At 46.4% G+C, this 25704-nt stretch overlaps 1 protein-coding gene across 1 annotated transcript in view; it reads right to left on the minus strand.

Annotated features, from left to right (window-relative positions):
- Positions 1-25704, minus strand: part of SHOC1 (shortage in chiasmata 1) — a 72507-nt gene continuing 46803 nt past the window's right edge. Inside the window, exons 15-25 of the mRNA XM_029054114.2 lie at positions 22956-23025; positions 20257-20317; positions 16971-17155; positions 16113-16236; positions 14045-14156; positions 13800-13921; positions 12053-12146; positions 9719-9850; positions 6836-6985; positions 5128-5212; positions 1-2299 (exon numbers count right to left, since the gene is read on the minus strand). Of these exons, the coding sequence (XP_028909947.1) occupies positions 2289-2299; positions 5128-5212; positions 6836-6985; positions 9719-9850; positions 12053-12146; positions 13800-13921; positions 14045-14156; positions 16113-16236; positions 16971-17155; positions 20257-20317; positions 22956-23025 (1146 nt within the window). The 3' untranslated portion in view covers positions 1-2288. The remainder of the gene's footprint in view (positions 2300-5127; positions 5213-6835; positions 6986-9718; positions 9851-12052; positions 12147-13799; positions 13922-14044; positions 14157-16112; positions 16237-16970; positions 17156-20256; positions 20318-22955; positions 23026-25704) is intronic.

Consider the following 25704-nt stretch of genomic DNA (forward strand, 5'->3'; position numbering starts at 1 on the left):
TATTGTTTAAATACTTTAATCACATTGTTTGCACTCTGCATATTTAACCTGGGAGAACTGAGTCATTCAAACTGAAAACCATAGTGCAGGCTAACATTCTGCAAACCATCAGCAATTCCTCAACAAACCACACACCCATTTCTGCAGCAGAAGGAGATTATTCTGGGCAGCCGAGACACACGGGAACATGCAGTATTCTTTCCGTTAACCGAGAAGTGATCGTCACGCGCTCAGATGGACAAAGGATTTCTTGACACATCGTGCCGAAACACTGTGAATAATGCTTCCAGAACACTTTGCATCCCCAAACCCTCAGAACGCTTTGCAAGTTGTGAACGGCTTTAAAAGAAAGAGTTTTAATTAGCTACTGCAGTTAGAGAGTCGACCAAAAATGGTGGAAGGAATGACCACCAGGCCTCAGATCTCATTCAAACCTCCTTCTTTTCTGGGCTGCAGAAAAACGATGTTTCAGGGTGAGAGTGTGCTTCTAATGCTTATGTGACAGAAGAGCATACTGTCACTAGAAACCTCCCTCTCACTTCCAGCAGGGTAAGATTTGTTTCCCTCCATTACTCGCCTCCGCCTCTCTCCCTCCTGACTTGTTCCCCCATTTAAAGTGGTGAAGCTGTCCCCGTGGCTCTGAGGTGACCCTCCGCAAACCCTTGCGTCTCTTCCCCGCTCCAAACTGGCCTTCCTCCCTGAAACCCCCCTGGTCTTCACAGCTTTGGCGCCCGCCCCAAAGCTGAGAGACAGGGACTAGGCCTCACTTTCCGGCTCTAAAGAGTGAAGATGGTTCAGGCCTAGAACGCTACACAGTACGCTAGGTTCCAAGCTAGACTGGCGTCCCTGAAGGGTTACTCCATTCACTGTATTTAGCCCTATTCTAAACAGCTCACTGAGGCTCAAGAAAATTGCTCAACTATCACTCACTTTTAAATGATTACAAACAATAGGGGACAGAACATTCCTTATGGACATTTTTCTACTCTATTAAGAACATTTTCTACTCTATTAAGAACATTTTCTACTCTATTAAGAACATTAAGAATGGCTTTGGTGTTTCTGGTTTGGGGGACCAGAGCATGGAGGTGGGGGTGACTCCCCAAAACCACAAGGAAGGGGACACAGTTCAGCTCAGAGCAACCTAGTATGGTCTCAGAAGGCACTCAGAGAGAGGATCGGTTTAAGCTGCATTTCCCAATTTGCTTCTGAAACTGAAGGTACTCTCAGAGCGGAGCAAATTGGGAAATAGAGCTGAATATTCAAACACAGAAGTGAGAAGTGCTCTAAAATAGGTAAGAGTCTGTGATCGAATATTAAGCTGTATTTCCCAATTTCTGGAATCCTCCTACAGATCTCAGAAGGCACCCTTAGAGAGGAGCAAATTGGGAAATAGAGTTTTAGATTCAAACACTGACTCTTAGGTGACTATTTTAGAGCACTCCTCACTTCTGTGTGTGAATATTCAGCTCTATTTCCCAATTTGCTCCGCTCTAAGGGTGCCTTCTGAGATCTGTAGGAGGATTCCAGAACAGTTAGGGGCTCTGAGCCTGGCCCAAGCGCGATTGGAGTTTTTCTCGGTTTGGCCCAGACTGAACCGGCCCCTGACCTTCTGCTTCGGGACCTAGCCGTTTGTTATGCGCTTGAGGTAGACTTAAGATAACCGGTAAGTGATTCGCCCAGGGTGGAGTCGGGTTTAGAAATCAGATCCTCTGACTCCCAGCCCTGGGCTCTTTGGGGTCTGTCCACTGGGCCACGGTGGCAGAAGAGATGGAAATGGCATCCCTCACTTTCCGGCTCTAAAGAGTTAAGGTGGTTCAGCCCTAGAATGCTACACTGTACGCTAGGTTCCAAGCTAGACTGGCGTCCCTGAAGGGTTACTCCATTCGCTGTATTTAGCCCAATTCTAAACAGCTCACCGAAGCTCAAGGAAATTACTTAACGATCACTCACATTTAAACGATTACAAACAAGAGGGGAGGGAACATGCCTTAAGGACATTTTTCTACTCTATTAAGAACATTTTGCCTAAGGGGTTCTAAAACTAACTTTATGAACTAAAATGCACCCCCAAATCCCAAGGAATACATATTCATTGCCTGGTACTTGGGGAGGTTTTCCTTAACATATGACTTTTTGAAACATAACTTTTGTTCTTCTGCGATATAGCCACTTTGATAGTAGATATGTGCTACTTTCGTTTCCACTTATTTCAGAACGTGAATTGGATTTCCCAGGAACTTTTACGTCTACGGCAGTCGTCATCTTCTGAGCAGCTGGAAATGTGGTTATTTCAAGTCTAGCAAGGAAGGAAAAGGAACATGTTTTCAGTTTTTTTCTAAACAGACTGTAGCAGCATGTTTATAGATGTGCAGAGCTCAAAGGCACTTGCTCAAAGCAAACGTAGAGAGCATCTGATCCAGCTCTCTGCCTCTAGGCAGATGGATAACGGCACGACCCAGGACTGGTGGTCACCTAATCTTTTAATAATAATAATAATAATGTTGGTACTTGTTAAGCGCTTACTATGTGCAGAGCACTGTTCTAAGCGCTGGGGTACATACAAGGTCATCAGGTTGTCCCACGTGAGGCTCACAGTCTTCATCCCCATTTTGCAGATGAGGTAACTGAGGCACAGAGAAGTTAAGTGACTTGCCCACAGTCTTCTTACAGATCTCTAAGGGTGGAGGTTCCTCAGCTCCTTTGGTGGCCTAATCGAACATTTTAAGTTAGAGCTGCTGGAGGAATATCCATGTGGAGAAAAATGTCCTGGAGGTAGGAGGAAACGCGAGACTGAAGAGAAGGAGAGGGATCGGGGCTGGAGAGGTGTAGATTTGAGAGGTAGTTCCCGTGTGTATATGTTATTTATTGAACTGGAAACACCTGTTGGACCATTTTTAATTTTTTTCTTTGCTCCTACTCTTGTTCCTATCTGTTCCAAATTTCAGTTGCTCGGTTTTCTGAAGAGGTGGCATAGCACCGTTGAACGATACCCGAAGCATCCGAACCGCTTTATTCGGAAAGACGTCATTCATCTCAAACGGGCAAGGGGGCTGGCTAAGGTGACCTTAAAAAGTACCCATGTCACCCACTTAAAATCAACTCAAACTGGGATCGCCGGGCCCTGACCTCCTGGGTTCCCAAACGATGAGAAAACTAACACGCTTGAAGAAAATAAAGATTGCGGCCTGAAACATTAGGACACTACACGATAACAGCGGTTTCTCAGAGAGGATAATCGTCTGGCCGCACGTAAGCTAGCCAGAGACGTCACGCTCGTTGTGGGCAGGGAACGTGTCTATCAGCTCTGTAGTAGTGTGCTCTCCCAAGCGTTCAGTACCGTTTTCTGCCCGCAGGAAGTGCTCAATAAATACCACTGATTGACTGATGTTACCACAGCACTGAGTGAAACTGAACTTCTGGCAGGAGAGGTCCCAGAAGTAGTTAGAAGATAGCCTTTCTCTGGCGAATCAACAATACATATATATTGAGTGCTTACTGTGTGCAGAACACTGTACTGAGCACTTGGGAGAGCGCTATATGACAGATTAGTAGAGGCGACCCCTGTCCACAGTGAACTTACAAGGTAGAAGGAAAAGTTTCACAGTTACTGGTTTCACACAGCACTTATTTTAGAACTGTCCAAACAGAGGAGTGCAGGAAACTTTTACATCAGACGTTACATTTGGGGGAAAAAAGGAAAGATTTGCATTACATATCCCGAAGCCAAGACCGCCTGCCTCGGAATGCAAATTTATGATTTTATGCCTATTTTCTAATTATTCCAAAATCCGATCACAGCAGTTCCTACTCAGACACAGGGACGTTTGCCTCAGCAAGATCTGAAGAACTACATCCAGGGCGCGAGGTTTTTCAACGAAGGAAAAAAAAATCCAACTCGATTCTGCCTCTAAATCTTTCAAAAATGGAAATTCTGACTATCGGTTTCACCAGTTACCAGCTAATTGCTACTTCTTTTTTCCCTGCGGTGCACCATTTCTGACTGCAGAGTCTCCAGCTGTTAGCTGAAAATGCAGTCTGCATCCATTTGGATTTACATCTGAATCATCATCAGAACATGAATCTACCCCGCGGGGCGATGGGTGATTCACTCCAGGAGGTCTTTCCAGCCACAATGTCTGGACTGCTGAAGGCCGCGCATTTTAATTCACTAGGTGAACATTCAGGGCTCTGCAGAATTGGAGGGGGAACTGAAAGCTACACAAGAAGTTTTTCTTAGAAAGAAGAGACGACGAGTCATTTTAGGTCTCACTGGCCCCATACTGCAAGGCTAAAGATTGCTTCTTTGTAGCCAGACTGTCAGCTGGTTGTGGGTAGGGAACTTGTCTACCAACTCTTTTTATACCGTACTCTCCCGAACGCTTAGCACAGTGCACACGGTATGATCGATTAACAAATATTATTTTCAAAATACCAGCGAGCAAGCTAGATGGAAATCTCCAAACATAAAGATGGGCAAATCTAACTTTCTTCACTTATCATTTCTTCCGTGACCCCTACACCCAGTTGTCCTATACGGTGGAGTTTGTGCCCTTATAAAACCCCACGTTGAGGAAAACCTGTGCTGTAGCACCCACCCGTTCTGAAGCAGCATACGTGTGTCCCGACAGGCCCGTGTGGTTGGACGAATGTTCCCTGGCAACATTCCAGCCGCAACACGGGCCGAAAACACAAGTTCTGGCGGAACCGCGTGCTTGGTCTTCTTTTGCTAACATAAACCTAGGGGTAGCCGTTTTCCGCGTGAAATCAAGCGATGGCACTGTGGTTGCAAAATTCACCGGGGCTGGCCCCAAACAAAAGACACGTGACACCGAATCGCTGAGACTGAGGCAGGAAGTACCTACCAGCTGCCTTCTCCGTTTCTACGCTCCTCCGAAGAGGATGATTTGGATCTCTCCCCCAGCTGTTCTGTCCCTAATACTCTGAAGCCATCGACACGCATCGTATTTCACTCGCTCCCACGACAGAGGAAGCCTCGCTCTGATCATAACCTGAAAACGGGCCTGGGACTTCCTGCCTTCTTTCAGAGGCAGTGAGTTGCCTCTGAAAGTTAGAGACTGAGGCCTCAGGAGGCCTGAGGGAAAATGGATCTGGACTGATGCTTACTTTCACGATGGGTGGCCTCAAGGTACCGTGATCCTGGTAAGAATAGTGGTGCAAAATTGTACGTAGAGGTGATGGCCTTAAAGAGCTGGAAAACAGAATGCAAGAAATCGAAGATCTTATGTTAGCCAAGGTAATGATAACAGTGAAGTTTAAAGCCTTCTGTAGGTAACGTGATTTTAGGAATAAATGAGCCGTGGCCCCAGGATGACAGCTCCTCCCCGCCGTTTCTTCTGTCTGGTGGCAAACATTCGAACCCGTGGTAGCTCTCCTACTGAGCGGGGTTAGCTACTACGACAAGAACGCGGCAGCAACTGTCCCCCCGACGACCCAAACGCGACATCTATTTCTTGACATCGAAGGCTGACTTTCGATAGATTGTGGCAAGGTATACTCAGCCTCCCCCCTCTACCCACTTCGCTTGGTTTCCATGGGAATCTGTTTTCACGGGAAAACTCTGGGCCAACCCACTGAACATTTTCATCGTCTAGCGTTCCGGAGAGCGGGAGAAATGGGTGGGACGAGGAGAGTCTGACTGATACAGATCTTGCGGGTCAAACAGAATTCTAGTAGGCCTGATGACCTGATGATCTGGGTTCTGATGGCGGCTCTGTCACCTGCCTGCTGTGTGACCTTGGGCAATTCGCTTGACTTCGTTGTGCCTCAGTTTCCTCGTCTGTAAAATGGGGGTTCAACACTTCTCCTCTTAGACTGGGAGCCCCATGTGGGACAGGGACTGTGCCCGACCCGATCATCTTGCATCTGCCCCGATGCTGAGTACAGTGCTTGGCACGTAGCAAATACTTAACAAATACCACAATTATTATTTATTATCATTATTACTTTTGGCAGTAAGACTATTAAGTGCTCACTGTGTGCAGAGCACCGTACTCAATGCTATTTTGAGTTTAGAGAAGCAGCGTGGTTTGGTGGAAAGAGCACGGGCTTGGCGGTCAGAGGTCATGGGCTCTAATCCCGCCTCGGCCGCTTGTCAGCTGTGTGCCCTTGGGCAAGTCACTTCACTTCTCTGCGCCTCAGTTACCTCATCTGGAAAATGGGGATAAAGAGCGTGAGCCCGACGTGGGACCACCCGATCACTCTGTATCTACCCCAGCGCTTAGAACAGTGCTTGGCGCAGAGTAAGCGCTTGACAAATACCAACATTATTATTATTATTATTATTATTATTATTTTGGAAACCCTTTACAAAGCTGACACTTTATCATTATGGTGTTGATTCAGCACGTACCTAACGCCAAGTTCTGGGGTAGAGACTTAACAATCAGATCAGACCCAATCTCTGCCCCACATCAGGCTCCCAACCTAAGAGGTAGAAAGAGCAAGTATCTAATCCCTTCTCCCCAAATGAGGTAAGTGAGGCCCACAGAGATTAAGCGACTTGCCCGAAGTCACACGGCAGGCCAGTGGCCAAACCGGTTTCAGGACCCAGAACTGACTACCAGGCCACGCTGCCCGCTTCTTTGCCACGGTGAAAATCCAAGCCGACTGCTGTGAAGATCTAATCGGTCGATGAGAAATTTTTCAGTTGACGGTGAGTAGTTCAAATGAACTGGAATTTCAGTACCATGCAAAACAAGAGCTGGGATCTCGACAGGGCCAAATTGAAGATCACTGATATGAATCTTCGTTCTCAAAAGTGAAGGTGGGAGAGATGAGCAACTTGTTCAAATGGGCATGCCAGCTGACTCACCAGTAACACCTTTGGTGGGACTTCAGGCAGAAGCTCTTCCAGTTGCCTTAAGGATGCTTTTATCAACCTGTACAGTGAAGTGACCTGAAACAACATCATCTGAGCCACCAAGGGATTGACGCATGGAAAACTAAGCAGGAACTCTTCATCCTGGGGTAAAGACAAATTTAAAAAAGACTGAGAAATACTCAGGGCTCAGCCTACTTGGCAACTCGAAGAAGGCTCAGGTGATCGTCACCCCTAAAGAATTCATTCGATCGCACTTACTGAGCGCTTACCGTGCGCTGAGCACTGTTCTAAGCCCTCGGAAAGTACAATTCGGCAACGGATGGAGACGATCCCTACCCAACAACGGGCTCACGGTCAGTATAGAGTGGGAGAGGGCGGGGGTAGAGGGAGGAGACGGGAGGCCTGAAGAAAGCGGTGGCCATCAGGTCGCCAGAAATCCGGTCAGCTCAGGAGGGGCCAGAAAGGGAGGGGATGAAAAGGGGGGGGGGGGAAGGAGCAAAGGAGGTACAAGGAGGGAGGGAAAGGTACGAGCAAAGGAGGAAAAAGGGGTGGGAGGGAGCGGGACGAGAAAGGCAAGAGGGCAGAACTCTCCCGCTTCCACCAGCACCTTCCAAACTCCTGCCTGGTGATGCCAGCGGACGCAGATCTCAGGATGGACCCGTTTAGCGGGGTCCGCCTCTTCTGGCCCCGTACGGTCCTGGACCGTGGCCCCTTCAGGTAGCGGCGGTGGAGGAGGCGGCCAGTCAGTCCTATTTACCGAGCGCTCACTGTGTGCGCAGCGCTGTCCAAAGCGCTTGGGCGAGGACAGTCTAACGACACAACAGACACAGCCCCTGCAAGAGGAGGATGGTGGCGAGTTGACCGGGGCTGGCCAGCTGCCGTGGGGTCTATGGGCAAAAGCAATTCCAGCAAGCCACCTTGCCTGGAATGCCCCCTGCTGGGATTATGAAGGAATAGGAGTTCCATAGTCAATCATATTTATTATTAATAATGATAATAACAATAATGATAATAGTAATTATGGTATCTGTTAAGTCCTTACTAGGTACCAAGCACTCTTCTAAGCGCTGGGGTAGAGATAAGATAATGAGGTTGTCCCACGTGGGGCTCACAGGCTTAATCCCCATTTTCCAGATGAGGTAACCGAGGCCCAGAGAATAATAATAATGATGTTGGTATTTGTTAAGCGCTTACTATGTGCCGAGCACTGTTCTAAGCGCCGGGGTAGATACGGGGTCATCGGGTCGGCCCACGTGAGGCTCACAGTCTTCATCCCCATTTTCCAGATGAGGTCACTGAGGCACCGAGAAGTGAAGTGACTCGCCCACAGTCACGCAGCTGACAAGGGGCGGAGTCGGGATTCGAACCCATGAGCTCTGACTCCCAAGCCCGGGCTCTTCCCACTGAGCCACACTGCTTCTCTTATTGAGCGCTTGCTGCGTGCAGAGCACCGTACTACGCGCTCGGGAGAGTACAATATAGAAACAGACACATGCCCTCTCACGGTGTACTCCCCTAAGTGCTTAGTACAGTGCTTTGCACACAGTAAGCGCTCAATAAATACGACTGGACGAATGAACGAGAGTCTGCAGACTGCTAATGTTAACAGGAGGATAAAAATCACTAAAATCCATGCTTTCCTCTCAGGCCAAACCGCTACCCTGAAGCGCTTATCCTATCCAGCCTTTATTACTGCATCAGCTTCACCATCAGTGGTATTTCCTGAGCACTTACGGTGTGCTGAGCACTGTATTAAGGGCTTGGGAGAGTACAACAAAACAGTTAGTAGACTTGTTCCCTGCCCACAAGGACCTTACTGTCTAGAGGGGGAGACAGCCGTTAAAATTCATTACGGATCTGTACATAAGCGCCATGGAGCTGAGGACGGGGTGGATAAAGAGAGGAAGGGAAAGGCATAAAGAAGCAGTGTGGCTTAGTTGACAGAGCACGGCGTTGGGAGTCAGAAGGACCTGGGTTCCAATCCCAGCTCCGCCACATGTCTGCTGTGTGACCTTGGGCAAGTCTCTTCATTTCTCTGTGCCTCAGTTACCTCGTCTGTGAAAGGGGATGAGAGGGTGAGCCCCAAGTGGGATGGGGACTGTATCCAACCTGATTAACTTGCATCTACCCCAGCGCTTAGAACAGTGCGTGGCACATAGTAAGCGCTTAGCAAGTACCACATTTATCATTATTACCTTGGGTAAGTCATTTAACTTCTCTGAGCCTCGGTTACCTCCTCTGTAAAACGGGGATTAAGAGTGTGAGCCCCATGTGGGACAGGGACTGTGTCCAACCCGGTCAGGGCTTCAGAACAGTGCTGGGCACAGAGTAGGTGCTTAACACGTACCATAATGATTAATTATTATTAGAGGAAGGCCTCTTAGAGGAGATGCGATTTTAACAAGGCTTGGAGGTGGGGAGAGGGGTGGTCAGTCAGATGCAAAGGGGGAGGGAGTTCCAGGGAAGAGACGAGGGGTCGGCAGTGAGACGGACGAGATCAAGGTACAGTGAATAGGTTGACATTAGAGGAGCGAAGCGAGTGTGCTGGGTTGTGGTAGGAAATCAGCGAGGTACTCTTCCCAGGGCTTAGTACAGTGTTCTGTACACAGAAAGCACTCAATAAACACCACTGACCGCTTGATTAATTTCACCTTCTTGCTGAATATTTTCCCCAAATCTCTGAGCAATTCCCATGACTCTAGAGAATGGCATCAGTAGGTTTCCCCGTACCGTATAAAGTGGCCTGCTCTCGGTCACTGATGCGAGCGGGAGCGCCATGACTGTATTTCTTTTCACAACAAAACGGAAAAAAAAATATTCCTGAGTGTTTGGGCGGTTTATCATGCAGCTCATATGTGTGGTGATAACACAGACCTTACTCAGTGAAGGAACGAGCCAGGATTTGTCCAGAAACTCAAAAACATTTCTCTTGGAGGATGTCAAAATTTGGTCCGCTATCTGACGAATCAGTGTGGCTGCTTCTTTCGCTTCTGGCACAAGGACAACCTAAAAATATATGTTTTCACTTGTTTAATCACAGGTTAGAACAAGGGGTGAAGCGTCACATCATTCAACAGTCTGCAATTAGGCAGGAAACTCACAAACAGAGAGATGGTTCGGAATCAGTATAAGAAAGCCAAATCCCCTGAAATACATTTGGTAACATTGATCTGCCTATGAATTATGATCATTTCTTCATTTCCCAGTGTCTTACTGCAACGTAACAGCCTTGAAACTAACTTTCAGTTCCAAACCTCAGTACCTCGCCTTCCTTTCTGTTCTTAGGCCACTTAACACTTAGGAACTAGAGCCTCTGGGAGATGTTCACCTGAGTGAAGCTTAGCTATTTCTAAAAGCTGGGGAATCAAGAGGGAGCTGCAAAAAAAAAAAAAAATTAAAATAAAGGGAATAGAGGGTAGCGACAAAGTCCTATATTCAGATGCATTTCTTTCTTGATAGACATTTTTTTTTTCGGTCCAGTAATGACCACGTGCAACCGTTAATCAAGTTACTCTAAAGAGCCTCCTCCACGTTAGGGGAAATAACACCTTTAATCTCAACATGGATTTTGTTTTTCCTCTAGAATTTACCTGATTCAAATCAACTCTGATACACACCTCTATTCTACATAACAGCTAGCACAAAGCAAGAGTGCTTTGATAGATTTCAAGACCTCTTTAAGCCCAAGTTGATGATGATGGTATTTGTTAAGCGCTTACTACGTGCTAAGCGCTGTTCTAAGCGCTGCAAATTTGAGAAAAGAAAAATGGACTTTTTAAAGACGACTGTCATACTGTGAACTGACCAGAGTTTTATTTTAGTGCCCTAAGAAAGAAGATGGAACTTTAAAATAGAGTTTACTTCCAAACCTTCAGGATGCTCATACAACTTGCACAAAATAAGATGACTGAACTAAAGAGCATCGCTTCAGCTCCGCAAATGACACAGTTTAATTAGAAAGAACAGCACAGTAGTTTATTCCGTTACGATATCGATCTTGGGGCCCTCTCTGTAGTGGGCTATAGGCTTGATCTGTGTAACCGAAAGAGGAAATATAAAGAAAATAGAGGAAACCATAGAGAACTGAACTCAATTCTAACTCAGATGGGACAATCAGAGCGCCTCTCTTTCTGCCCTTTTAAAACATGATTCCACAAGAGGATAAGAGGCTGGGAAGCAAGAGAAGGTTGCACGTTAAATGTATTATATCCACTGCAATACTGAACTAAAGCCATCATATAATAATAGTCCCTTGAGATGGTACAGTGCTTTTATTTTTCCAAAGTCCCTTGTCAATTTTATCTCCACAAAATCTCTTTTGAGGTAGGGAGAGCCTGGCAAGGTTATCCCATTTTAAAGAAGAGGCAATGGAGCCATAGAGTAGTTAAACAACTTGCCTGAGGCCAGACTGCAAGCCAGTGCCAGTAGAACACCTGTCTTTCCACCAGACTACGTTGCCTTATTCAATGATTTAACAGCATTTTACTGTAAGCTTACAAGACCAGATATTTAAAAGGAAAGTCTATATAGCGATATAATGGACCTTCTCCCTCTTTCCTTAGGTGTGCAATTCTACCACACTCTACAACATGGAATTCCGGTCTTTCCATTTTTCCAAAGCCTGGGCAAAGCCTAATGATTTCTCATTTTAATTTTCTCCTTGGCTCAGTTAATCAATTACGCAGCTACATGCTACACGATGGATTCCATGTCCCCTCTTTGTTTAGGAGAAACTCTTGTGTCTGGCAGAGAAAACTCACTCTCTATGTCCCGTCATGGCATTCTGGCATTCTCCAGCATTTTTGGAGACAGCTTTTTTTTTTAATGGTGTGCATTTTTTAATATGTGCAACACAGTGAATCTACCCTAGAGCCAGGGTAGATGCAAACTAAGCAGCTTGGACAGTCCCTGTCCCACAGGGGCCTGACAGTCTTAATCTCCATTTTACAGATGAGACAACTGAGGCAAAGGGAAGGTAAGTGGCTTGCCCAAGGTCACGCAGCAAGCAATTGGCAGAGCCGGGATTAGAACCCAGGTCCTTCTGACTCCCAGGCCCGTGCTCTGTCCCACTAGGCCACACTGCTTCTCAAGCTACTTTTCTGCTGCACAGTGTACTCATCTGATCGATTAATTCTTAGCCTATCTGGACAGTTGAGTGTAGGTGTTATTTTGATTTCTGAACAGTATGATTTTTAATTAAAGAAATACCTTCGCTTTCACTTCTTCAGTCTTCATCCAAGGTGAATCCATAGAGGCATGAATGATTGCTAGGTGACGGAGAATATTTTCTGGGAGGCAGAGCCTAAAAACCAATCAACGGTACTTACTGAGCACTGTACTAAAGGTTTGGGGGAGTAATAATAATAATGATAATGTTGGTATTTGTTAAGCGCATACTATGTGCAGAGCACTGTTCTAAGCACTGGGGTCGATGCAGGGTAATCATGTTGTCCCACGTGAGGCTCACAGTTAACCCCCATTTTACAGATGAGCTAAGTGAGGCATAGAGAAGTGAAGTGACTTGCCCACAGTCACACAACTGACAAGTGGCAGAGATGGGATTCGAACCCATGACCTCTGACTCCCAAGCCCGGGCTCTTTCCACTGAGCCACGCTGCTTCTCTACAATGTAATGGAGTAGGGAGTCAATTTCCCTGTCTCCAAGGAACTTAAAAATCAAAATACCTTATCCTACCGCTACTGATTCAGCATCTGAATGTGTCAAAGAATATTCCTCTCATGCTCTATCTGTAATGTTCTAGCATCTTCTCATTATGCAAAGATGGCATAATGATGACCGCTAAGATCTGGCACCCAAATGAAAAGCAATATATTCCTCGTCGATACCTGTAGCTGTTCGTTCTCGATCTTCCACAGGGAAGTTCCGCCTCCCCGGGAACTAGCACCGGCTCCCCTCCGCACCACCGAGGAGACCCCCACCCCATCCTGCTTTCCGCCACCCCGGCGGGAATGAGGGCAGCCCCTGCCGCACGAGACCTCCTTAAAATCTCCGGAAGGCTAGTGGATGCGCTAGCCGTTGCCGTGGCTTCAGTCGTGCCGTCTTCTCCGATCTCCGAATCACAAGTAGCCTGAAATTCTGCTCTTCCAGCCACAGGTCCCTGCATTACGGCCAGAGCCTGCATCAGGTTCACCCGACTCAAATTTTCCCGAGTGCCACCCTCGGCTTCTTAACGCTCTCCCGCTCCGTCTACTTCTCATCCTTTCCGGCTCTCGAGAGGTCTGACTGTTCTCTAAATCCAACCTTTTCATCTGTGCCTTGCACCCCGGACCCTCGCGCCGCTTGAAGGTAATTGCTCCCATCCTTTCCCCCGTCCCTTGGTCAACCTCTGACTCTTCGCTGGCACCCGCCCCTCTGCTCAACTCTCGACTGTCTCCTGAACTAGAAAAGGCCAATTTGGCCTCCCGCTACGCCCTCCAGTTATTGGCCCAGCTCACTGTTCCCCTTTCTGTCCCGAATTCTTGGAACAGGTGGTATTAGCCCACTGCCTTCACTTACTCTCCACCAACTGTCTTCTTGATTCACTGGAAGTTAATGATGTTAATGAATTCCTTTAGTATTTTAAATCCAAGGTAAGTGAAGTGCTTAGAATTATTTTTATGAAATTCCATTTGTTTAATCTTGAGCGACAACCAAAAATACGATCAAAAAAATGGAAAAGACCCTTTCGGCCCCTGGAAGCAAAGACGTAACTCTGGCCTTGGAAAGCACATTCTCGCACTGATGCTCTGAATCTCAAGATTAATGAATGTACAGGCAGAAATTGAGATGAGTAATCAAAACGGTCTGGCTCCTTAGCTCTTTTAAATTTCTGTAAAAGCACTGATTACCTTAAACTGAAAATGGAAAATCTCATTAAGCCATTCTCCCCATTAAAACCATTTCTTCGACTTTATGACACGGCAACAGAGGAAAAAAACAACAACGCTTACTTACCCTGGACTCTGTTTCTCTTTGGGATAGAAAATGATCCAGAAGTTGGTGTACTGAACCGATAGAGCTATCACTCTCAAAATGACATTATCTGGAGCCTCCGGACAATTTAATTCTTCTATATCCTACGAGAAAATGAACAGAATAAGAAGTCTGATTAATGTGGCTTCTATCATCAGAGTCCTAAGATTCATGAATTGCTTTTCTCTTCATTTAAGTTTCTTTTCTTCATTGTCGGTTGGCCTTACCTGAAAGATTACGGCAGTATCCTCATCAATGGTCATCAACACATACCGATCTGAAGTTTGAAGGCACCGTAATGCTTCATTGCAAGGCCTCTCCCATAAAGTGATATTATAGCTTAAGAAGAGGAAATTTGGAAAGTTTAAGTGATAAACCACAAAGGAAAGTTTCTGTAATGCAACCTTCTAAAATTCCACTAGGTCGTGAATTCCTAGAGGGCAGGGATGGTGTCTACCAACTCTATTGTATTCATTTATTCAATCCTATTTATAAAGCGCTTGCTGTGTGCAGAGCACTGGACTAAGTGCTTGGGAAAGTACAACAATAAACAGTGACATTCCCTGCCCACAGTGAGCTCACAATCTAGAGGGGCTTCGGACGGTCCTCTGCACACAGTAAACACTCGCTAAATACTACTAATTAAGTTCCGAAACGCCCTATTGGAGCGGGGCAGTGCTAGATGACCCGACTGGTCTGCTTTCCGGCTTACTACCGCAGGGGAGAAGCAGCACGGCCCGGTGGATAGAGCAGGGGTTTGGGTGTCAGCGGGACCCGGGTCCTAATCCCGGCTCTGCCGCCCCTCTGCTGAGTGACCTCGAGCAAGTCGCTTCACTTCTCTGGGCCTCAGTTCCCTCGCCTACAAAATGGGGATTAGGACTGTGAGCCCCTTGCGGGACACGGACTGCGTCCAACCTGATGAGCTTGTATCTACCCCTGCGTTTGGTACAGTGCCCGGCATATAGTAAGCGCTGAACAAATACCATAAAAAAGACCCCCACCTTGCTGGACTAGAGTGGGCCAAAGCTACTTTCCCAACCTTTCGAACATTAGTTAACGGTTGTGATGGTTTCGATGGCCTGGCTTGCGGCTGTGAGGTGCCCACAGATTATTTCCTCTCTGCTAAGGGTGCCAACTTTTCATCTGGGAGATGGCCGTGAATTTGGGGTGGAGCAGTGACGGAGCAGAGCACAAAGGCGGAACATGGGGACAAAGGGAAATGGAGGGGAGAGGGAGGAAAAGAGGGGGAAAGGGAGACTGAGAGAGAAAGGTGGAGAAGAGGGAGAGAGGGATGGGGAGCAAAGGAAGAGAAGAGGGAGAAAGAGAAACGTCTTCCAACAACCCCAAGGCCCTAGCCCTTCTTCAAGACCCCAGTCAACTCAGAGCTCAGCTTTTTCCGGGTTACCGGAGCATAACACTCATCAAGAGGCTCAACCAACAGAACTGAATTCCACATGCATGGAGTTGCTACGCCATCGTGGATTCCTTGGACCTACCTGGGGCTGCCCGATGGTCCAAGCTGACCCTGTTTCCCCTCCCAACCAGCACCCTGGTGTTGCAGGAGAAGCAGAGACGGCAGAATCGAGTGCCACGAGTATGAACCCAACGCAGACCCGCCTTCCCCACGGATAGAACGTCAGAACGCTGGCCTTTCCCGGATGCTCTACCCATAGAGCGCACCTAATTTCTCAACTGTGTTTCTTTTTGGCTCCCATCATTTACGACCTACCATTTTCTCTAAGTGTCTCTCCTTCCCCACTTAGATTGTGAAGCCTTTGTGGGACAAGAATGGAACCGTTTATGTGCATCTGCCTCAGCGCTCATCTCTCAGCGCAGTGCTCAGTACACAGCAGGTGCTTTATAAATACCGCAATCGTGATCGAAAAGGAGCAGCAGGAAAAGAGTTCCTGCTGCTAATAAAAGGCGAATGAGTAGCAGATTTGTTTAAGGAAGTTTTACCTTCAAAAGAGGAGTCTCCTGAGCACCAAAAGCTTAATTATTTTTCATTTAGAACCTTGGCTCACACTCACCGTTTCCGCTTCTGCTCCATTTCAAAAACGCTAGTGCTGAACACTGACTCTGCCATTTTACATACGGCATACATCTCGGTTCTGGCAGGTTGTGCTTAGGCTGTTTTTCTGAATAAGAGGCAATTTCAACTCCAAATACCGGAATGCCAGAATCCTGACTATCTTTAGAAAGGTAACAGCAGGACTGGCAGCATATATGAAACACAGACTATTTGGCATGTTAGCATATTTGTTTTTACCAAAGATTCCGGGCAAGTTGACTTACTTGGACTCTAATATCCGAAGCACTTCTGGCATGGTATTCCACCCTTTAGATTTCATAAACAGAAACACATAGGGAATCTTTATCTCCAGGGGAAAGCCACTAAACACGTTCAGCGTCGCATTTTCTAAAGAAGAGCAAAGTGTGAAATGTCTGAGAAACCTGAACACATCACAGTTAAATCAGACACGAAGAACAGCGGCGGTCTGTTTCAGGCACTGCTTCCTTCTGAGTGCTGGTCTTAGATTTCACACACCATTCTGAAAGGACTTCCGGGTCTCAGCCAGATGTCCCCAGTGATTTCAACCCTTTAAGGGTGGGCGGAAGTCTTCTGGTGGGATCCGTCCTCTCCTAAAGCCTAGCGGCTAGGTGGAGGCGGTAGAAGAGCTAGGGTGGAAGGGAAGTCAGTACTTAGCTTATAACTAGCCCAGTGTTTAGTACAGTGCGTGGCCCTTGGTAGGCACTCAGCACTCCTCCTCCTCATCATCACCGTTACGATTATTACCGTTAAGCGCACCGATTATTATGGGTCCCTTGCCGAGCAGGGTTCTCGATCCGAGTCGGAGGGTTATTTATTGCTCCTCCTCCCTGCCCCCTCCAAAAATATCTCTCCGGCCTGGATCCGGGGCCCCTGAATGTGGGAAGTCGTGGCGACTACTCCGAGAACCAAATAAAAGCGCTTTAATTCCCCAACACGGTGCTTTATTTAACCGATGCACCTACATGTGATCCAGAGGTTGAATCGAGAGGTGATGGTGGAATTGCACCAGCCTATGCACGTCAGATGTATGAAGCGATTCACCCCGGGGTAAAAGATTTATATCGGGAGGGAGAAATCAGGAATTTAGAGTCTTTACTTACTTTGTAAAATGAACTTGGGAAGAGTACACTTCAAGGCCATGTAATTGATACTCAGGTTTTGGCACAACTCAGTAAACCTAAACTTCTCCGAATAGTTGTATTCTATCACAAATGAGAACTGAGTCCATGGGAAGTCATTTCTAATATGCGTGCTACACATGAGAAGACAGGAACACTTTCTCAAACTAAAAGAAAAAGAGAAGAAAATGGTATTAAGTGTATGACTGAGCTGTAAGAGAAAGGATACTTAAATCATATTTATTAAGCACTTATTGTGTGCAGAGCACTGTACTAAACGTTTGGGAAAGTATAATATAGCAATAAAGAGTGGCACTCCCTGTCCACAACGACGCTTCCAGCCATGGCAGGAACTCCCATGTGTGTCTGGTTGGACCAGTTCAGGGGGTCAGTCAGCCAGTCAGTCGTATCTATTGAGCGCTCGCCGTGTGCAGAGCACTATACTGAGCGCTTGGGAGAGTACATTATAACAATAAACAGAAACATTCCCTGCCCACAGTGAGCTTACAGTCTAGAGGGAGGGAGACACATTAATATAAATAAAATCAGAGATACGTACGTAAGTGCTGAGGGGCTGGGAGGGAGGATGAATACAGCGAGTCGGGGACGCAGAAGAGAGTGGGAGAAGAGGAAAGGAGGGCTTAGTCAGGAAAGGCCTCTTGAAGGAGATGGGCCTTCGATAAATATCTGGAGCGGGGGGAGAGTCATTGTCTGTCGGATATGAGGAGGGAGGGCATTCCGGGCCAGGGGCAGAAGGCGGACGAGAGGTCGGTGGCGAGATAGACGAGAACGAGGTACAGCGAGTAAGGAGAGGAGTGTAGCTTGTAGTAGGAGAGTAGCGAGGTGAGGTATTTACTTATATTTATTTATATTGATGTCTGTCTCCCCCCTCTAGAGTGTAAGCTCGTTGTGGGCAGGGAATGTGGCCGTTTACTGTTGTATTGTACTCTTCCAAGAGCTTAGTACAGTGCTCTGCACACAGTAAGCGCTCAATAGATACGACTGACTGGCTGACTGACCCCCTGAACTGGTCCAACCAGACACACATGGGAGTTCCTGCCAGGGCTGGAAGCGTCGTTGTGGACAGGGAGTGCCGCTCTTTATTGCTGTATTATACCTTCCCAAGCGTTTAGTACAGTGCTCTGCACACAATAAGTGCTTAATAAATACGATTTAAGTATCCCTTACAGCTCTTTCTTCCTCTGAACACATCCTCTTATTTGGGGAAGGTGCTGTGGTCCTTTCCCTGATTTTTTTACCACCCCCCACCCCCGGCCCGCCAGCCTACTTTTCTCCTTTTTCTCTTAAACATAGCTCACTTTTCTCTGATGAGCTTGTTCTAAACCCTTGGGGTTTACTTCTTATCCTAATGTGAGAGCAGATTGTCTCCCTTCATTCTGCTGATTATTAGGATTCAGCAATGTTCCAGTCTTTGCCTTTCACTATAGATTTCTCTCTCAGGAGGAGTGGCTTGGGTCCTTAAGATTTTTCATGGCAGTGGAACCAGCATATTTAGAAAAATAAACTGACAGGATTTTTTTTTGAAGTGATTGATACTTAAATACCATCTGGCTCAAATGTCTTCATCTTCTGTATCATAGCCACAATAGTCATTACTTTAAAGGCTCTGAATTTTCCATTTACTCTTAATTGGTGTTATTTCCACAATATTCAGGATCCACATGATTAAAATCCATATGGATAACTGAAAATAGAAATCCGATTTTATGGCTCTGTTACTAACTTTTGTTATTCTAGAGAGTAGAAATGATGAATTCTAATCAAGTTCGACTCCTGGGGTCAGCAATTTGTAGATAGAGTAGCCTCTCACCTGACCTTAGGAGTGGACACTTGCATGGCAGTACAGGCCTGCTGATATCAGGCTGGTTCCCAAATGCAATTTTCTCAAATATTCCCTTCAAAATACATACTTGCCAGATGCAGACTTTGCCACTAAGGGTCACTAGTTACAAGGTGTGGAATGGCAACAAATCAAAGTGGACATTTTAAGGGGTCTGATCTTAGAGTGAACCATAACATGTATTAAACTGTAACACTCTTCCTACTGTATTTCTCCAAAACTAAGATGACCCTAGATTTAAGATGATCTTCCTAAAATTAGATGCTACAGAAATCAAAAGTAAATTCAGCCCCCTATTCACCTTTCCCCACTTCTCTGGCTAACTGCCACTTGCTTTCTACCTTTCTGTCTTTGTAAATTACCCCTGTTAAAGAGGGTTAGAAAACTGCTTTCACCTGCTCTGCACAGCAGGTGACCAATGGCAGAGAGAGAAAAGGAAAGACCAAGGAAGAGAAAGAAATCAGACAGTAGGAAAGGGTAGGAAGAGGTGAAGAAATTCAAGAGGTGAAGCCACCGGAGGGGAGGGGCAGAAAGAAGAAGGAAACCGAAAGGTAAAACCTTGGTATCTCCCTACTGCAGACAGCCATAATGGGTGAAAATAGTATATTTCCTTGAGGCTGTGGGAGAGATTACAACCCCCACAGCTCCCCCCTAACCTTGATTCTCCACCGTCTCCTGGAAACACTAACCTCGGTTTTACTGACACAGTTCTCTCCTGGTTCTCCTTTTACCTCCTTGTCAGTCTCTCGTGCCCGCTATTCCTCCACCTCCAAGTTCCAGGTGGTCTCTGCCTTATTTTCCACACATTCCCTTGGGGAATCCACTACCCTCCCCTTCTTCAAAACCTCCTAAAATCACAACTCTTTCAAGAGGCCTTCCCCGAGCCCTCTTGTCCCCTACCCGTCCTCCACCCTGTGTCACCTGTGCAGTTGGCTGTGTACCCCTTAAACATTTTGATACTTGCGCCAGCCACACAGCACATCTGTGCATAGTCTTATACAATGTTTTCCCTCCCCAAGGGTGGGGAGGAAAGGACTGCCTGAACTAACTCCTGCCTTACCAGAAATGGTGAGGGTCACATGACCAGGGAGAACAGAGCCTCAAGAACCTGCCCTGGTAAAGCCAGTTTGGGTAGGATAGAGGAGTTCCACGTACCCCTGCCCCAATTAATGGGTGGAGCCACCGTCCAGGCTGAACCCCAGGAGGAAATGTGGCTGGGTTGTACCGAGGATGGGGCCAGTGACCCCTAGAATAACATTTTTAGTAGCTAAGGAAAATCAGGGAAGCCTGAGGAGAGAATCTGGTATGGGTGCAAAGGGTTAGGAAGTGTTACTAAGCACTTGTGACTGGCGGTATTGAGGAGGAAGGCAGTATACGTATCTTACAGAGATCATTAATTTTACTCACCAATCTAAGATATTTAACTCCAGTACAGTGTTCTCAGGCATCCACACAAGAACACTTAAACCTACAGGAAAAAAAAGAGAGATCTCTGTAGTATCCTTATTTATATGCTCTTTTCTGGAGAGGCTAAAATCTTACCATAGCATTGCCAGCACCGTGACACAGCTGTAATCTGTTCATCACGGGGCCACTTTCCCCACAGACCTACAAGCAATTACTTAAGGTTCAGTTTCAGAACTGGCCCCGCTACGATGTCTGAGTTTCACCGGTAAGTCAAAATGACACCGAAAGGCCCTTCCCCACCCTCCGAGATTATCTTGATTTCCACGCAACCCAAACTCAGCCCCAACCCCCCTCACCCTCATCTCCCTAGGACTTATTTTTTTATAAACCAGAGCTGCACGTGTTACCCTAATCAAGCCACACAATATCGTCAGCACAAGGAAGGCAGGAAAATATTACTGGCATTTTCCGGCTGGGACCCTCCCGATGGCCAGGGGTCTGAGTTCCGGGCCTGACTCCTTGACTACTCAGGCACCATTTCACCCTTATCCTCACGGTCCCAAATGAAGTGGAGAAAGCAGTGGGGCAGGGGCGACAGCTGTCACGGTGGCCGACGAGGCTAGAATTAGCCCAGTTCAGCACAGAAGCAGCCCGGTGGGGGGGAATCCTGAAAAGATGCTCTGGATGGGGGGCGGGGGAAGCGGGGAGGCAGTGGAAAGCCAACTGACTTCCCTGTTGAGATTGGATACTGGGCATAACAACATCAGGGTCAAGATTTACAAACCTCGAAGAACATCAGCAAAGACCGCTGTGCTTTGCCCCAAACTGTACATATTGGGTGTGCGGGTGGGGGCGTGGAGAACCTGAGGGATGCTGCATTAGCATATATAACTGTCCTGTGGGGTTCAAAGATGCTGTGAATGACGATGAGACTTTAACCTCCGTGTGTGAGTATGGGTAACAAGACTGCTTTATGATTAACAATCTCTTCAAACCTGTGTTCATTTAAAACTGTGACCTTTCCCACCCTGAGGAGACGGCTGCCTCTTGCTGTGGCCCTATTTCCCAAGGCTCTTTTCTAGGAGAATACACCATTCTCTAATTGCTGTGTGTTTTCTGCTGCTGTCTTTCTGCTCTGTGGTGGTCTTAAAATAGTCTTCCTTGTTTCTACTTCCCCACTTCAGGCCGCCGCACAGCAACTGTTTGGACATCCTGCTTTCGTTCATTCTCCTCCCGTGAACTCCTCAGCAGAGGTGGGATTATGGCACGGCTGATGGCATACGCTTATGAGGTAATATTTATCATTGGGATACCACGAGGCAGGCTTGAAGAGAAGAGACAGGCCCCGTCTGATACACACCCATTGACACGGCGAGAAACCGTCTTTGCAGGCAAAGAATTTGGGAGGGTTAGGAGTTTGGGAGTCACCTGTCTTTTCTGCCTCACCTACCATCGTCTCTGAAAGTGAAGGACAGCCAGACTTGTGCATATAAAATCGTATTCTGTGTTTATTTTCTGAAATGCTAAATCTGAATTTATTAAAAATCCCAAATGAAATACCAAGCAATTCTGTGCAAATGGGCTATTGGCCCTCTATTATTTAGATCTGTCAAATGCCAAGGAAATATTTAGACCTGGGTTCAAGGTTGACTTGCCAGAACGCTTATTTCAATTTAGGAGGAAGGCTTATCTTTTCCTTTTGCCTCCCAGAATATATAAATATAATCACAAAAATACAGAAGACTCATGAAAAACAGATGTTTCCCACATTCATCGTCACTTCCCTCGCTTATCTTTTTTAGGGTTCCTATTTTATTCCCATTTCATTTTTACTAGAGTAATTGAAAATGGTACACATTAAAAAAATATGGCTGTGGGTAGTCCAATCTTCTTCAGCCTCTACACCATAAAGCATTCAGGATTTGGAACGGCTGACTAGTTTAGTTGGACTATGTGATCCTAAGTATAGTTAACCTTTCTGTTATAATCCTTCAAAGTCTGCCAAGGATTGGACTTATGATCTCGAGAAGGTACTCCATTGTAGACCTTAAAGTTCTAGTCGCATTTGACACTCTTTGATGCAGTGATCCACACGAGCTATACTCCTCAGAGAGATTAGATAATTACATTGATTCTGACCCCGTAAACATCCAAACGGAGCTGAGTGTGGATTTTCAAAATGCTGGGAAAATAAAGGCTCAAGAAAGGCGGTAGATGGGCTTTCTGGGTGCAAGAGACTCTTTCAAAGACACTGGCGCTCAAAACTATCAGCAGCAGCAACTCCAAACACAAAGACAGCTCTACTGCTCTTCAGTGGTTCCCATATATTAGCTGATTCTCAGCCAATTCTACAGCCGAAGGTTTGCTCATGTATTTGTAATATGGCAATCCACTTCTTGTCACACTAACTCAAAATTACATAAATTAGACACCAGTATTCCAAACGGCGTGGACCCCAGATCAATACTCCTAGATGACAAAGGATGTGGGATTCCAGAATTTCATGAACAGATTTGATGACGGGCAAAGAAGCGATTTCTCATTATAATACACAGATGTGTATCTTTCCTTCCTTGAAAAATTTAAGAACCAGTCAAGTGCATCTACTTTATTAAATGTATACTTGAATTTTTCTCGTTTTTATAAATAAAACATACATTTAAAGTACAATTTAATTATAAAGTAAAATGAGTACTTACCTATTTCTCTGAGGCAGTTATAAAGGACATAACTTTCTTCCTGTGATTTCAGTCTTGATATAATCATTACCTGGCCAAAGACAAAAAACAAGAAAAAACAACCCATGATTAAAATCCACCTAAAAAGAGATTTTCTACTTAAACACGCAGGGAACGACTGCTATTTATGCTGAACAGGCTTACTGAGAAAAATAAAAGACAATCGAAACCAAACAACCGGCCCCCCAGAACAACAAAAACTCTTTTGAAGCATTGTTGAGGGGGTGACTGATCACTGTTAAGTGGCAGACTTGGCTGGAACCCAACAATCAGAGTCAAGATGGCCAATCTGAGCACAAAGCTTTGTATTGAGTTTAAGGCTAAGAGGCAGAGCTAAAAACAGATTACCTAAATCCCAAAGAATAAGCACGGAGAGAACTGTAGGTCATAAAGTAGACAGTTCTGTCCCATTGACCTAACCACCTACTCTATCTATAAACTTGAAACCTTGATCTCCTCTGCACCTTTCCAGTCCAACCCTCCTCCTTCCCCCTTTTCTACTCTCCCGTCCTTCCCAGCAGTATCTCAAGAGGAGCTCGCCTGTCTCCTCTCAAAATCTACCTCCTCCGGCCGAACGCTTTCAAATGATGGTGATGATAACGGTACTGGTTAAGCCCTTACTATGTGCCGAGCACTGTTCTAAGCACTGGGGTACATACAGGCTAAGCAGGCTGGACACAGTCCCTGTCCCACATGGGGTTCACAGTCTTAATCCCCATTTTACAGATGAGGGAACTGAGGCCCAGAGAAGTGAAGTGACTTGCTCAAGTTCACACAGCAGATTAGAACCCACGTCCTTCTGACTCCCAGGCCTCACTAGGCCACGTTGCTTCTGAGCGCATACTATGTGCAGAGCACTGTACTAAGTGGTAAGTGTTCAATAAATACCGCTGACGGATTGACCTGGCTGAGGCACACAGGGAGCGCTGAAGAAATGTCAAAACTCTCGTTTTTATTGTTAAATTTCCTTCTCGGGCTTTGTGAGCCAGAGTCCTGACCACCACACTGGATTCGATCTGCTCCCCTTTGGTAATAATAAAGATAACTGGTATTTCTTAAGCGCTTTCTCTGTGCCAAGCACGGAGGGTAGATACAAAACAATGAAATCGGACACAATCTCTGTTCCACCTGGGGCTCTCGGTCTAATGGGGAGGGAGAACTGGGATTTTGTCCCCATTTTGCAGGTAAGGACACTGAGATCCCGAGAAACCAAATGACTTGCCCAGATCTGGTTTCCTCCCGCTTCGCTCCACGGAAACCGCCCTCTTCAAGGTCACCGATGACTTACGTTTTATCAAATCCAACAGCCTCTACTCCATCCTAATCCTCCTCTATCTCTCAGTTGCCTTTGAGGCTGTGGACCACCCCTTCTCTTGGAAATATCATCCAACCCCGGCTTCATGACGCGTTCCTCTCCTGGTCCTCCTTCTAGCTCTCTGGCCACTCCTCAGTCTCTTTTGCAGGCTCCTCCTCTGCCTTCCCCACTTTGTGTGGGAGGTCCTCAGGGTTCTGTTCCCAATATTTTTCAATTCTCCATCTACATGCACTCTCTCGAAGAACTCATTTCCTCCCAAGGCATCGACTGCCACCTCTACTTGTCTGCTGTGTGACCTTGGGCAAGTCACTTAACTTCTCTGTGCCTCATTTACTTCATCTGTAAAATGGGGATTAAGACTGTGAGCCCCATATGGTACAGGGAGTGTGTCCGACCCAATTATCTCGTATCTACCCCAGTGCTTAGTATAGTGCCTGGAATACAGTAAGCATTTAAAAAATACCACAGTTATTCTTAGTATTATCATTATTATTATTATGAGTCCAAATCTACATCTCCAGCCTTGATATTTTACCTCTGCTGTCTTGTATTTCCTCCTGCCTTCAGGACATCTCTACTTCCATGTCCCGCCGACACCTCACACTTAACTTGTCCAAAACAGAACTCCTCATCTTTCCACCCAAACCCTGTCCTCTGCCTTGTCTTTCCCATCACTGTAGACAACACTATCATCCCTGCCTCACAAGCCCATAACCTTGGCATTATCCTCAACTACTGAACTCACGTATTCAATCTGTCCCCAAATTCTGTCAGTTCTACCTCTGCATCATCTCTAGAATTCACTCCATCCTCTCCATCGAAACTGCTTCCATGCTGATCCAAGCACTTATCGTATCCCATCTTGACTACTGCATCAATCTCCTTGCTGACTTCCCTGTCTCTCCCCCTCCTTGCACTTCTCCCTCTCTCCTTACTCTGCTGTCTGGGTCATTTTTCTAAAAAAAAGTTCAGTTCACTTTTCCCCACACTTAAAGCCTCCAATCATTGCCCATCTACCTCTGCATCAAAGATTCCTCACCATTAGCTTTACGGTAATGGGAAGCAGCATGGCCTAGTGGATAGAGCATGGACCTGGGTTCTAATCCCGGCTCTGACACCTGCTTGCCGTTTGACCTTGGGCAGGTCACGTAACTTCTCTGTACCTCAGTTTCCTCAACTGTAAAGTGGGGAAACCTGTTCCCCTCCTACTTAGATTGTGAGCCCCATGTGGGACAGGGACCGTGTTAGACCTAATTAACTTGGACCTATCCCGGCGCCTAGAACAGTGTTTGACACATAGTAAGCGTTCAACAAATACCATAAAAAGGCACTCGATCAGCTTGCTTCCTCCTCTCTTAACTCGCTGACATCCTATTACAACCCAACTCACATTTT

The sequence above is a fragment of the Ornithorhynchus anatinus genome, chromosome X3 (assembly GCF_004115215.2).
Source record: "Ornithorhynchus anatinus isolate Pmale09 chromosome X3, mOrnAna1.pri.v4, whole genome shotgun sequence".
Classification (NCBI taxonomy): domain Eukaryota; kingdom Metazoa; phylum Chordata; class Mammalia; order Monotremata; family Ornithorhynchidae; genus Ornithorhynchus; species Ornithorhynchus anatinus.